The 14382-nt window shown below is 44.4% G+C and overlaps 1 protein-coding gene and 1 long non-coding RNA gene across 3 annotated transcripts in view; both read right to left on the reverse strand.

The window, feature by feature from the left end:
- The window catches only part of TMEM165 (transmembrane protein 165), a 35357-nt gene extending 32779 nt beyond the window's left edge, over nucleotides 1-2578 (reverse strand). Inside the window, exon 1 of one of the 2 annotated variants that reach the window (XR_003419389.2) lies at nucleotides 2164-2578. Coding sequence is in view for 1 of the 2 variants with exons in the window: in XM_027057044.2 (XP_026912845.1) it covers nucleotides 2164-2370 (207 nt within the window). In the remaining variant the exon portion in view is untranslated. The remainder of the gene's footprint in view (nucleotides 1-2163) is intronic. The other variant, XM_027057044.2, reaches the window with a different exon arrangement.
- A 4968-nt stretch (nucleotides 2579-7546) lies between these two features.
- LOC128314546 (uncharacterized) lies at nucleotides 7547-11917 on the reverse strand. Its single transcript, XR_008296318.1, has 2 exons — nucleotides 11844-11917; nucleotides 7547-8891 (listed from the first exon to the last, which is right to left on the reverse strand). It is a non-coding gene; the product is annotated as an uncharacterized LOC128314546 (long non-coding RNA).
- Between the last annotated feature and the right edge of the window lie 2465 nt (nucleotides 11918-14382).

Consider the following 14382-nt stretch of genomic DNA (forward strand, 5'->3'; position numbering starts at 1 on the left):
TGAACAGTGTGGGGTTAAGGGTGCTGAGCCACTATACACTGGAAAATCTGCATAAAGCTTTGGACTGCCCAAAAACTCAACCACTAATAGCCTACTGTTGACAGAAAGGCTTACTGATAACATAAACTGATATCAATTAACACATATTTTGTATGTTGTATGTATTAAATACTGTGTTCTTATAACAAAGCCAGAGAAAAGAAAATGTTAAAATCATAACAGAGAATATTCATAGTATTGTATGGAAAAAAAATCCATGTATAAGTGGACCCGTGCACTTCAAACCCATTGTTCAAGGGTCAACTGTATATCAAAATATTAAAGACAAAAATCTTATTAGATTGTGCCTGCCCCTTCCCTTCACATCTCCAGTTTTAAAGACAAGCATCCTTAAGACCACTTAATACAATCATTGCATACTGCTGCCTTTATTTTACAAGTCTGGATTTTCCCTGTCTACAAGGGTATTATTTTTTTTATTAAAAATTTTTTTAATATTTATTTATTGAGAGAAAGAGAGACAGAGCGTGAGCGGCAGAGAGGCAGAAAGAGAGGAGACACAGAATCTGAAGCAGGGTCCAAGCTCTGAGCTGTCAGCACAGAGCCCGATGCGGGTCTCAAACCCACAAACCAAGATCATGACCTGAACCAGTCAGATGCTTAACCTACTGAGCCACCAGGCGCCTATACGGGTATTATTAATAGCCACACCTACCACTATTTATATCTCAAAAATCACTATAGGACTAGAGCTCTGATGAAAAGGCCTGGAAAGTTACATTCAAAATCTCTCTAAGTTACTTCACCCAAACTAGTCTTTGAAAAGTAGTAAGTTAATGACAGATGAGGATTTTAAAAGACAGAAAGCTAAATGATAAACACTAAGAATACATTTCATGAATCAGCATTTCAGTTCAAGTTCAGAAGTGGAAAAGGTGAGCAGGGTCAGCTGAGCCCAGGGGTAACAGGCAAGAGAGAAATCACGTTTAAACTGGAAGTTATGGGGAAGTCTTCACAGACAGTAGGTGTCTGCGGGTTCCTGAAAGGTGGGAAAGGTTCTGACCAGTGGGCTCCAGGCTCACTGAAGCCTTTTTTAGGGAGACTGTCATCTGGGAGACTAGCCCTGGAGCACAAGGCGCGTCTCAGGTTAGAGTGGTTTGAGTATTGCATATGAGCAAGGGTGCCGTGGCTAAAAAAGACTGGGCGCCACCTCAGGGAGAAACCTCAACATCCTGCATTAGAGGATGGACTGAAGTCAGTATGCGGGGACAATTCACTGAGGATTTCTGAGAAGTAAAACTGAATTCAGTTTTAGAAAGATTAGTTGGGCGGCGACGGGCCGAATGTAGCCTGGGAGGCTGAGCGCCAAACCTCTCCTACCAGAAGAGACCACAGAGGCCTCAATTCAGGAGTCCAAATTGGAAATGAGGAGAAAGCTTCCCCGATACAGGGAAGACATTTAAAATTGCCGCCGAGGTTCTGGACACAAGTGACTAAGTGATTCTATTAACATACATTAAAGTCGTTAATAAGGCCAAACGACAGGGTTCTTTCTGGTATGCTTATGAATTTAGTTTTGGCATCCCGTACGCTGCAGCACTCTGTACTGTCAAAGACGGCTTATTCCTCTGCGTTCCTGAGGGTTACTTCCTGCAAGCCAGAGCACGTTTTTAAAAAGTGAGAGTCACTCTTCATAATCCATATATATTTGGCAAAAACCACAGGTCATACAAAGCTGAATTTGGGTAAGCAGCTGGGGATGAGCGTTTTCAACAACGAAATGGCCGATGTTCTCATCCTCAGGGAATACGAAAAGCCTCCCGCTGTCCTCTGTTACAAACTTTCTACCCGGAACGAGTACTTGCAGCTCTTTAGGGCACATCTGATCATCAAGACGCCCTTTCCTCAGCAGCATCCCGATGCTCCCGGACTGGAGGTTTACAGCGGGCTCCTTGCTGGGCGCTCCCATCCCCTCCCCCATAAGGAGCCGGGCGAGGCCGGCCCGACCCGGGAAGAAGGGCCCTCCGCCGCCTCCACCCCAAGGAGCCGGGGCGGGCTCCCCTCCCCCCGCCGGCAGCCGGGGCCGGGCGCGGCGCTCCCGGCGGCCGCGAGCCTGGTACCCGGTGCACCGGCTCCGCAGCCGGCCCGGCCCGTCCTGCTCACCTCGGCCCGGGCAGGCTCGGGGCCCTGCACGGCCGCCGGCTGCGGCTGCAGCTGCTGGGCGGGCGCCGGCGGTTCCTTGTTCCGAAGGCTAAGGTCTTCGTCCGGGACAGCGCGGACGCCGGCCGGGGCCCACAGCAGCGCTAGCAGCAGAGGCAGAAGCAGCCGGGGCGCCGATGCGCGGCCACTCCCCCGGGCCGCCGCCGCCATCCCGCTGGCCGAGGCGGCCACGCACGGGCGCCACAGGAGGAAGTGCGGGCGACGGGAAGCCTCGACTCCGAGCCGCCCCGGCAGTGCGTCCCTCTCGCCTCGCCGCCCCAGCTTAGCGAGAAGCCGGCACCATGCGGTAAGAGGCAAGGGCGGGCGAGAGCCTTAGCGCAGGCCGGCGTCGCAGCCGCCAGCTCGATCCTCCCCCTTTCCGGCAGCGGCCACAAGACTCCGCCAACTGTCTTGTTGCGGGCCAGCCCAATTCCTCCGGGCCCCGCCCCTGCCCGTGACGGCCTCCCATTGGCCGGGCGTCCGCCTCGGCGTCGTGACGTCCCCAGGCAGGTTGAGGTGCGGCTCGCGCCCTCCTCCCATTGGACCCAGCGCTCCTGGGAGGTACCCGGCACCGCGTGACGTTCCTCTCCTCGCATCTTCCCGCGCCCCACGCGGGGTCCTCCTCCCCCGAGGCTGCCCACCAGCCTAGGGCCGCACGGCTCATTGCTTCTGCTCCCACCCGAGTCTTCTGCCCTAATATCCGGGCCGGCCTACGCTTCTCTTAGCCTTTCCTAGATGTCAAATTACTTGGAGCGCCCTGGTTACGTGGCACTCGCTGCGGGAACCGCCACACCTAGCCCAGTTCCACACTCCTCACTATTCTCGGTGCCGCCTCCAACGTGCAGCTTTCTATAGAGGACGGTGGTCTTACAGGGTCAAATGCGATAGTTTCAAACAAACCTCTGAAATGGGACTTCAGAAGTAACAAAATCCTCAAGACTTGTTTTAGATATTGTTTGCCTAGAATCATCCCCAGACCAGAAACATTTAAAGCCTTTCCATTTTGGATGTTTTGTGGTGTACCTATCTTAGACTGGCCTCTTAACTTGGTTGGCTTTTGACACTGGGTGTTTAGGCGCGGGAAAGAGTGGAAAACGGGAAAGGATGGTTGTTGGTTGGGCTTGAAAGTAGTTTTACATCTTATACAGACAAAGTTGAGCTGCTTAGTTATCAGAAGTGTGACTAAGAGAGTGCTAACCATGTACCAAGCAATATTCTAAATACATATATGTCCACGTATTAAACCTGTACTTTGTGAAGAGCTACAGAACAGTATCTATGAAATGTGGGAACAAGAAATGAATCTACCAAAACAATCCGTGGCAAAGTGGGCAAACCTACTTTGAGTTCACTAACACCACATTATGTCGCGAGTTAGTAAAGCTTTTGTCCATGCTGTTCTTCCTGTCTGTAGTTAACTTCCTCCATTCTATCACTGTAAACGCCTACTCATACTTCTAAAACCTGTTCAGGTCTGACCTCTCAGAAGTCTTCCTCCAACACCTCCTCTTACAGAATTCATTACCCCTGGCTTCATGCTACTGTAGCTCATACATGCTTCTCTTGTGTGACCAGGATGCCTCCTACACAGTTTGGGGTACAAACGTTGTGCCTCCCCGTTCATCCCTAGAGTGCAAATGCTTGAGCCCTCATAAACCAGTAATAGAAATCCCAGAAGTCCAAACTATCCTACCTCCAGAAGCCTCTCCTTTACAAATTCAGGATTTTCTGTGCTTAAGAGGTGCCCGAAAGGGAGTCTAGTGACTCAGTCTAATGGCCCAGGCAGAAGGGTAAATGTGGCCAAACTGGCCATGTGTCCCTGATGCCTGGAAGGTACTTGGCTTATTTTCCGGGATGGGCCACCCACACACTCCAGAGCTCTCTAACAGGAAGTGCTCCTAGCCAAATTCCCAGTTAGATGATGCAGTGAGGATTAATGGATTACAGCTATAAGATGCCTAGGCAGTAGCTTCTGCATGTGAGGTGGCTCAGGAGCAAGGCAGCAAAGCTGTTTAACACAAGTAAACAGTAACACATGGGGCGCCTGGGTGGCGCAGTCGGTTAAGCGTCCGACTTCAGCCAGGTCATGATCTTGCGGTCCGTGAGTTCGAGCCCCGCATCAGGCTCTGGGCTGATGGCTCAGAGCCTGGAGCCTGTTTCCGATTCTGTGTCTCCCTCTCTCTCTGCCCCTCCCCCGTTCATGCGCTCTCTCTGTCCCAAAAATAAATAAACGTTGAAAAAAAAAATTAAAAAAAAAAAACAGTAACGCATTGTCACCATGAGGAACTTGAACAGCAGGGTCAGTGCAGTGTCAGAATCTGGGCCCGAGTAGGGCCTTTCCAGCCTGTCTCCGTGTCACCTCCATCCCGTGGACCTCAGGCTCTGCCACTTTAGGCCCCTGGTGTAGATTCCAAAGTAATGAGCTCTTTGCACCATCAAGAGGGCTACTCAGGACCCTGGCTTCACCACTCAGGATTTAGAGCCGTCCCTGTTCTAACCTCACTAGTGACTATCTCCCATTAAAAAAAAAAAAAAAAAAAGATTAAAATCACAGGCGATTTCCTGATTTCTTGACAAACAATGGGAGCTACTTACTTGACCCCGTATCCAATGAGGATGGAGGGGCTCCACAATTCCAAGTTCTTTCTTCTGTCTCAGCCTACACAGATTTAATCTCACTACAGTGTATCACTGGCAGGCACCCTCCTGGTAAGAAACCCTACCACACATGCATTACACTGGATTTTAATGTTTTTTTTTTTTTTTTTAATTCCTATCTCCTTGCAGAGTCTTCAGCTTCTCGATGGTAAGATTATGTCTTTTATCTTTATATCCCTAGCACCTAGCAGATTTCCTAACACGGTCGTAGTGACGGCCATCATAACCAGTAATAATAATAGTGCCGACTCTGACCCAGGCAGTGCGCTGAACATGTTATAGGAATGATCTCACAAGGTCGGTACCAGTATCCTCATTTTTGCAAATGAGAAATCGGAGACTTAGTTCAAGAAACTTTCCCCCAAATTACACAGTTAATACGTGGCAGAATTGTGCTTGATACCTGTTTTGTGCAATGTAACCATGCCCTACTTACTGAAAATCAAAATCTGTAAAACCAGCCAATGAACAGTGAACATTTCCATTATCCGTTAGAGGAAAATGCCCTTTATCCACTCCAAGTTCCAATGAGGAGGGCTATTTCCCGGCCTCTCCCAGAGGTGTAACCATTTCACCACTGACCACTGAAAGTGGTGACCACTTTCACCACTGAAAGTAAATTTGGCCAGGGTACCCTAGCATGCTGGGCTTAGCACTGCCACCTTTTTCCTCTTGGGAGGTCCCCGTCTGCTCTGAGCCCAGGGCTGCTCGCAAGCGGATGGAGACAGCTCTTGATTCTGGAGTTCAGTATTAGTCCAGCACACCTGTCCACCAAACCTAAAGTCCCTCCCTCCAACCTAACCACCTGTTTGTCTCACTCTTTGTTTTCCTCTTCAACTTTCCAGAAGTAGTGAAGAGGCAAGCTATTTTCTGAGCTCCCTTAGAGACCTCTCCTGCACTCCCAAATCATCAAGGGGTGGATTAAAGCTTTTTACTTTAAACATCCCACAGAATTAAAGGCTGATTAGAGAAGCCAGGACAGGGAGTGATGAGAAAGAAGCGGAAACCGGAAACTTCATGCTAAGAGCCAACTGAAGATCATTGAGAATTAAAGAGAAAGCACTTGGCTAATTGAAACGTAGGTAAATGACAAATAGCAGTTTACAACTTGCTTGACCTTCTCAAGTCTTTAAGCACTTCTACTTATGTGAAATGAAGCGTACTGGTACCCACAGGCATGCCAAACCCTTCAGATGATAAGGGCCTGGCCTTTGTAGGGGGCTTCTGCTGGCCCAGAGGAAATGGGGCCGCCCTTCCAGGCCCCTCTTCAGACTTTACTAAGTTTCCACACACAGGCTGTAAATTCAGAGAGACTGCTGAAGACCCGCTTCATTCTCACTCATCAAGCTATCTGCTTACTGTCTCCATCTGGGTGTCTCACAGGCCTTTCAAACAAAGCATGAGCAAAACAGGTCCCTTGATTTCCCTCCAAAAACCTGTTCCTTTCCCAGCCTTCTCATCTAGTAAATGGAACGAGCATCCCCCTGAGAGATTCCTCTCATTTCCTCATACCCCACATCCAATCCACCAGCAAGATCTGTTGTCTCTACTTCTAAAATAGGTCCTGGGAGCACCTGGGGGACTCAGTCAGTTAAGCATCTGACTCTTGATCTCAGCTCAGGTAATGATCTCATGGTTCATGGGTTCAAGCCCTGCATCAGGCTCTGCGCTGACAGCGTGGAGGCTGCTTAGGATTCTGTCTCCCTCTTTCTCTGCCCCTCCCCTGCTTGTGCTCGCTCGCTGTCTCAAAATAAATAAAAAACCATTTAAAAAAAATAAACAAAATAGATCCTGAATCTGTTCAACTCCTTCTATCTCCTTGTCAAAGTAACCACCTCGTCAGAGTAGGTGTTATGTCTCACCTGGACTCTTAAAAGAGACTTTTAATTTAATAGCCCCCCTGCTTCCATTCTTGCCAAATTTCAAATTCACAATTAAAATAAATCATTTCATTCCCATTAACATTATCTAATGGCTTCAAATGCCCTTAGAATAAAGTCCAAAGTCCCTATCTCTGAATTACAGTTCTGTGTGATCTAACTCCTGCCTTCTTTGTGACTTCATCCCTTGGCTTTCTCTACCTCACATGCCGTGCCCAACCAAATATGTTTCTACCTCAAGACCTTTGTACAGTAGTTGTTGCTCTTCTTGGATCACTCATTCTTCAGATCTTCTGGTTACTTAGAGGAAATGCCACTTCCTCGAGGGAGACCTTCCTGCCCATCCATCCAAAGTAGGTAGACCTCTCCCTCCCCTTGCCCTGGTCACTCTGTCTCAGTGTCTTTTTTTTTTTTTTTTTTTTTTTTAACCTTTTTCATAGCACTTATCACTATCTAAACTTAACTTGCTTTTCTGATTGTTTACTCATTATCTGTATTCCTCAACTAAAATGTAAGCTCCAGGGCAGGAATCTTACTTGTTTTGCTCACTGTATTCCCAAGGTCTAAACTAGTGCCTGGGGACACCTGGGTGATTCAGTCGGTTAAGCATCTGACTTTTGATTTTGGCTCAGGTCATGATCTCACAGTTCATGGGATGGAGCCCTGCATCCGGCTCTGCACTGTCAGCACGGAGCCTGCTTGAGATTCTCCCTCTCTCTCTCTCTCTGTCACTCAAAATAATTATAATATAAAAACTAATACAAAACAAAAACACTTAAAATAGTGCCTGGCCATAGAACACACTGTGATATGAATGAAGCATTAGTTTAATGAAATTATGAGAATAAAAAGATAAAAACAAATCTAGAGATAGACATAGATTGGCTCAAAAAACACAGATTTCTGATCTTGTCATAGTTTCATCTTTGAAAGTCAGCCTCATTGTACACTCATACATTCCTCCCAAATGGCCTGAGTAGCTTCAAAGGGTCTTCTATGCCTTCTTTGTCTTTGGCCTGTTTCTGAGAGACGGAGTTCATCCTACTTTCTGCTCACATCCCGTGGCCTTGAGTTCATTCACAGCCAATGACAAGAATCAGTCTTTAACTCACCAAGAACTCTTCAACCCACAACACCTCTCCTCCCCAAAGGATTGCCAGGTCCATTGGAGCCTGACAGGGACTGAGATTCCAACCTGTATCCCGTTAGCTCCTAGATTAGGGGACATCCTCTCAGGCCCAGCTCCCTCCATTGTCAAGTTAATTCAAGAAGTTTGGTGATGCTATTCAGGGCAGAGAGCTGGTTGGAAATTGGGGGTGAAGGTGCTCTTTCATTAACCTAAGACTTGAGTATTACTAAGAAGTTGGGTCAAAATTATGTGGACTAGAGGAATACAAATTGTTGCAAAAATTTTTTTTAGAGAGAAAGAGACTGTGAGTGAGGAGAGGGGCAGAGAGAGAGAGAGAGAGAGAGAGAGAGACAGAGAGAGAGAATCTCAAGCAGGCTCCACACTCAGCATGGAGCCCAATCAGGGCTCGATCCCATGCCCCTGGGCCAAAAACCAAGAGTCAGGCACTCAAGCATCTGAGCCACCCAGGCGCCCCAAATACAAACTTATTTGACTAGATGAAGGTCTTTAAAACAAGAAATAGGTCACAGCTGTGGAATGGAAGACCCTCTGTTTCCCACCTCCCATGCCTTGAAAACTGTGCCATGAAAAGTCTGTGGACACTGAGACCTGCCCCTCCACCCACAGGCAGGTCTGTGGGGCTGCTACGAATGTGGCATCTCAAGGGTAGAGAAATGCCTTACTTGCAGCAGCAGCAGAAATGTCTTCCTTTGTGAACTACACCAATTTGAGAAGGTTCCTGTGGAAAATGATGCAGATTTTTCACGTGAAATATCCTGGAGATTACATTCCACTAAATGTGATAGAAAATCCAAAACAATATCAAGGATAAATTAGATAGGACTGTTTTTCTCTTGTGAGAGGCAGTTCAGAGCTCATCCGGCAGCTCCACAGCGATCAGGGATCTGTGTTCTTTCCAGCTTTCTATCCTATCATTCCTAGGGTGTGCCTTTATCTTCATGATCCAGTATGGCCGGCTGCTAGAGCTCGGACAGCCTTTTCTGGGAAGCACGATGGAGGACTGGCTGGAAAAAGAAGAGGACACAAGGTATGTATGTGTCTTTTAAGGCGGCTGCCACAAAGCACATCTGCTTACATCTGGGTAAGAAGCTAGCCCCGTGGCCACAGTTAATTGCAATGGAAGTTGGGAAGTATCACAGGTGTGTGTGTGTGTGTGTGTGTGTGAATACAGAGAGAAAGAAATTTATTTTTAAGGAATTGGCTCAGGTGATTGTGGGGGGGGGGGGGGGTGGTGAATCTGAAATGCTTAGGGCAGGCCAGCAGGCTGGAAACCCAGGCAATATTTTTATATTACAGTCCTGAGGCAGAATTTCTTCTCCAGGAAACCTCAGATTTTGCTCCCAAGGCCTTCAGTTTATTAGAGGAGGCCCATCTACATCACTGAGGGTAATCTCCTTCACTTAAAATGATTACAGACGTTGGGGTGGCTGGCTGCCTCAGTCAGTAGGGCACACAACCCTTGATCTTGGGGTTGTGAGCTTGAGCCCCACATTGGGTGTGGAGACTGCTTAAAAGGTATTTAAAAAAATGATTGTAGATGTTAATCACATTTACAAAATATCTCCACAGCAACATCTAGATTAGTGTTTGAACAAATAATTAAGCATGGTGGCCTAGCCAGGTTGACACATAAAATTAAGTATTACAGTCACGAATTCAAATTTTTAAAAAATAGGTGATGGCAGAACCAGCACCTATCTGTGCATTCGGTTTGGTCTGAGCCTGCCAATTTGTTTGTCCTTCCTCTCTACATGCTGGAGTGGGAAGCTTGGTCCTCTAGAGACCTACAGTATGGAAATACACTAACCACATACCCTCCATACAGCTGGAATCATACATGCGTAGTAACAAGAAGCCTGCAGTGAACACGCCAAAGTCCCACCCTTTCTGGGAGACTATACTTCGATAAAAGCTAATCGTGTGTGTGTGTGTGTGTGTGTGTGTGTGTGTGTGTGTGTGTACCACTGTGTTGATGAGATGCTGTATTGTAAACAATATGATTTTCTCTCTGAGCGCTTTCTAGCCCATTAAATTATTTTCACTATAAAATCCAAGCTTCTGGTGCTAGGTAGTCATTTAGAGAGTTGCAGGAGGGAGGGGTGAGTGGGAAAGGCTGGGAGTTGGGGCTAACAAAAGCCCATGGCTTTTCTGTCTATAATTACCCATCATTCACACAGTAGCTTGGAGACAGACACTCCCCAGACAACTCTTTTTACCTTTGTTTTTCTGTTTCAAACTTAACTTTGATACAGTCAGCCTAGAAAACGGAGGCATGCTACAAAGTCATTTTGTCACTGACTTGTAAAGTATATCTTATATCTTCCAAATATTTATTTTCTGATTCTTATATGTATTGCAATGTTTTTCCTAATTTTAAAACACCGATCATGATGCCTTTCACTGTAATTCTGTACATGCATGCACCTTTTCTCAGTCTATTTTGACAAGACAAACATTAGAAATGGGGCTAAAATGGGTCCATTAAAAGCATTGACATACAAATTATACCACTTAGATATCCATTATGTTAGCAAAAGTCAAGAAGATAGAACTAAAATTATTTTGGGTAAATACACATATTGTCTAGGTTTCTTGATTCCTGTAGTAATAGTCTTAGATAACCACTGTACAAAAATAAAAGCAATTATGATTAAGTGGATCTTTTTTAGCTTTATGGGAAGCCAATTTGGTTTATCTGGTATAAGTTCTATTCCCTGTTGTTTCATTTTCAAATGTAAGTCATCTCTATTGTGATTTTGTTTCTCAGGCAGAGTTATTAGAAGGAGTCATTGCAGAAGAAACCAGGAGAAGAGGGGGATCCATATTGTGGTGGCCATTTCTTTGATCTTTGGAAAAATAGCTCTCCATACTTAAAAGTCAGAGAATGCTGATGGAAGGGTAGGCAGGCTGACTTTGTATAATACACCTGAGTTTCACCCTTATTTGAATGGATGTTTATCCCTGTTAGACTCATTCTTTTCTTCAAAGAAAATTTTTTTTAATGTTTATTTATTTTAGAGACAGAGCACAAGCAGGGGAGAGGCAGAGAAAGCTGGAGACAGAATCTGAAGCAGGCTACAGGCTGTGAGCTGTCAGCACAGAGCCCGATGCGGGGCTCGAACCCACAAACCATGAGATTATGACCTGAGCCTAAGTCAGACACTTAACCAGCTGAGCCACCCAGGTGCCCCAGACTCATTCTTTTCAATGGCAGAAACCATAATTTTAATGAGTTTGCCAACCCATGGGAGGCATTGTCTGAAATTGTTCTTTAGTGATATCTGTTTTGGATCAAATACAAACATATTTTTCCTTATGCAGAATTCTGCACTCCAGTCACAGTATTACACTATTTTACCTTTTTTTTTTTTTTTAAGAGAGAGAGAGAGATCACAAGCAGGGGAAAGGAGCAGAGGGAGAGGGAGGGAGAATCTCAAGCAGGCTCCATGCTCAGTGCAGAGCCCAAAGTGGGGCTCAGTCCCATGATCCTGAGATCATGACCTGAGCTGAAATCAAGAGTTGGGCAATCCACCAACTGAGAGGCCCAGGTACCTTGTTTTACTTTTAAGAAAGATTAAATGTCTATTAGCTGATAGATTTTATATGGAACACATTAAGAACATGAATTTTCTTGCATTTCTTGCTCTTTTCCACACTGCTTAGAGTTTATTTTATCTATTTTGAGAGAGAGAGAGAGAGAGAGAGCACATGAGCATGAGTGGGGGAAGGGGCAGAGACAAAGAGAGAGAGAGAAAGAGAAAATCCTAAGCTGACAGCACAGAGCCCAACATGGGGCTCTATCTCCCAAACCATGGGATCATGCCCTGAGCCAAAACCAAGAGTCACGTTTAACTGACCGAGCCACCCAGGCTCCCCTCCTTTCTACACTTCTTAAGCATTCACAACCACGACCTGTCTTCAGTAATGGCTAATGACAAAAACTGTCATGCTCTTACCTATGGTCAGGGCTGGCTACATAATTTGCTGGGTCCAATGCAAAATGAAAATGTGGGACTTCTGTTCAAAAAGCAGGGAAAAAAGGTACAGTTAAAGGTACTAATGTAATAGGGGTCATAGTGATATAGGAGCAATGACATGAACTTAAATATTATAATATTTTCAGTGTCAGAATTTTATGTAATACAATAAATAATAATAGTTCATTAATGTGATATCTTGATTGATTATTAAATTTTCTCTGGCTTACTTGTCTGCAAATTCACCAATATTTACCCTGTCATTTTATTTTCATTTTCAGTAGATGAGAAATTCACTTCATGCAGTTTCTTTTTCACTAGACAGGACTGAAAGCAACATGAGTCACTCTTGGCAAATGCAAGATCTCAAACAGATTTTGATCATTTTCATTTTGGAGAAGATCTCTCTGTTGATGCAACTATTAAGAATGTTTTATAGGCTGTGATAATGCTAAGATAACTTTCTAATAAATTATTTTGAAATATAACTTTTAGTACTTCTAGAGTGTTGGTGCTTGTGGAACAGTTTCTCTAAACAGATTTAATTCCTGATACAAATTAGTGTTATGTAAGTCTGAATTTATGTATAAATTTATACAGTGGTATTTTAATGTTTCCTCACACGTGAGGAAATGTTTCCTGAAACTTGGAGAAGTTGTACACACAACTAAAGTGGCTTCATGATTTGAGTATAATCCAAAGGACCCTTTCGTGCAAGTGGGAGATGAAGGAAGGAGAGAGGTTTCTAACTGTGTCTATAACTTTTAATTAAATACTGTCTCCTTTAATAGGCAAATCAGGGTGCTATAGCTCCATCAAGTAGCAGAAGTAGTTGCCTCGGGGTCTTTCTTGTTTCACTTACTCTAAGAGTTTGAAGGGTGTTTTGAGGAGTGCCTGGGTGGCTCAACTGGTTAAGCATCAGACTCTCGATTTCCGCGCAGGTCATGATCTCATGGTGGGTGAGGTTGAGCCCTGTGTCACAAGCAGTGTGGGGCCTGCTTGGGATTCTCTCTCTTCTTCTCTCTGACCCTCCCCCTTCTCCTGCTCTCTCTCAAAATAAATAAATAAACTAAAAAAAAAAAAGAGTTTGAAGTCTATGGTAATGAAGACAGACCTTGTCAAATCATGAAAATGAAAGGTAGGCCTGGATATTGTAAGGCAAATCACAAGGAATGCTCAATCTGCAGACAGCCATGCCCTTGTGAATCCCTAACTAACCAGTTTTAAGGTCTGGCCGTATTCCTAAATGCCTTTTCATCCTGATGATAAGTCTACATGTTATGAACAAGTACAGTTTATTAGCATGCATGCCAAAAATGGCACAGTCAGATGCTTATTCAGTTCTGACATATCCTCATGCTATCAGTGGCTTCTGCATCTAAATTACCACACCCTGATAAAGATGCAATCCAGGGAATGCAAATAAAATTCATCTGACTTAAAAGCCTGTGTCCCTCTTATATAAAATAACAACAAAATTTAATAACTTGACAATCTGGAAAGTTGTTCTGAGAAGAGAAAAACATGAAAGCATATAAAATCATGATTGTGGATAGGGTGAACTGATGTGTTCTATACATTTTGGAATCCTAGATTGGAAAAACAAAACTCTTGGAGAATGAAAGAGGGAGTTTTATAAAAGACAAAAGTGTAATAAGCTTAGAGAATACAAGATCACCAAAGGTAAGATATTACTGAGATCGTGAACAAGAGGCTCAAAATGGATTTAGGTACATTTATAATAGATTAATAAATTATTTAGAAAAATCAAGAATTTTGAGGTCTCGTCCATCTCCAAGATTCTGAGCCTGATCTCATGGGAGGCACTCACCCACTAACAAATTTTACTCTTGGAATCGTAGACCCTGGAGTATGGAAGAGACGAAAGGGAATCAATCCATTCCTCTTTAACTGCCCCTCACCGATTGCTGTCGTCCTGAATTGCATGATTACTCTGAAATCTTAAGTTTGCTTTTGTGTATTAAAAAGCAAAGTCATGGAAAGAGACTCCAACAGACAATTTTAGATGGGAAAGGAGAGGGATGAATTGGAAATACAATCTGGCCATGATGATCAGTGGGAATGGGAAATGGAATACTGAACTAGTGTCCACCCTTTTCAGTCCTTAGTATGGGCCACATTTGCACTGAAAAGGACTTATTCTCACCATTTCATAAGCACAGAATTCAAAGAGTATTACAGAGTAACAGATTAAGTTATTTCCAATTTATTGGACTACATACTTCCTCTGGCATGGGTTTTTGTTTTTTCTTTAACTATCAAAGATTTTTATCTAATCCACATGTCAAAAAATCATGGAGTTAGCTATAGCAGGCCACAGAGTAATAGGTCTAGAGGTCAAGAAGCAAGAAATCTTAAAGTGCTGACTTTTTCTTTTATAAAACCTGATTAAAAAACATGTAGGTGGGATTATAATGATTTATGGATTCCTAACCATTTCTTTTGACTGAACTTCATGTTATTTCCTCTTTACTATAATTGTTACTGGTTTCTGGGT

The sequence above is a fragment of the Acinonyx jubatus genome, chromosome B1 (genome assembly GCF_027475565.1).
Source record: "Acinonyx jubatus isolate Ajub_Pintada_27869175 chromosome B1, VMU_Ajub_asm_v1.0, whole genome shotgun sequence".
Classification (NCBI taxonomy): domain Eukaryota; kingdom Metazoa; phylum Chordata; class Mammalia; order Carnivora; family Felidae; genus Acinonyx; species Acinonyx jubatus.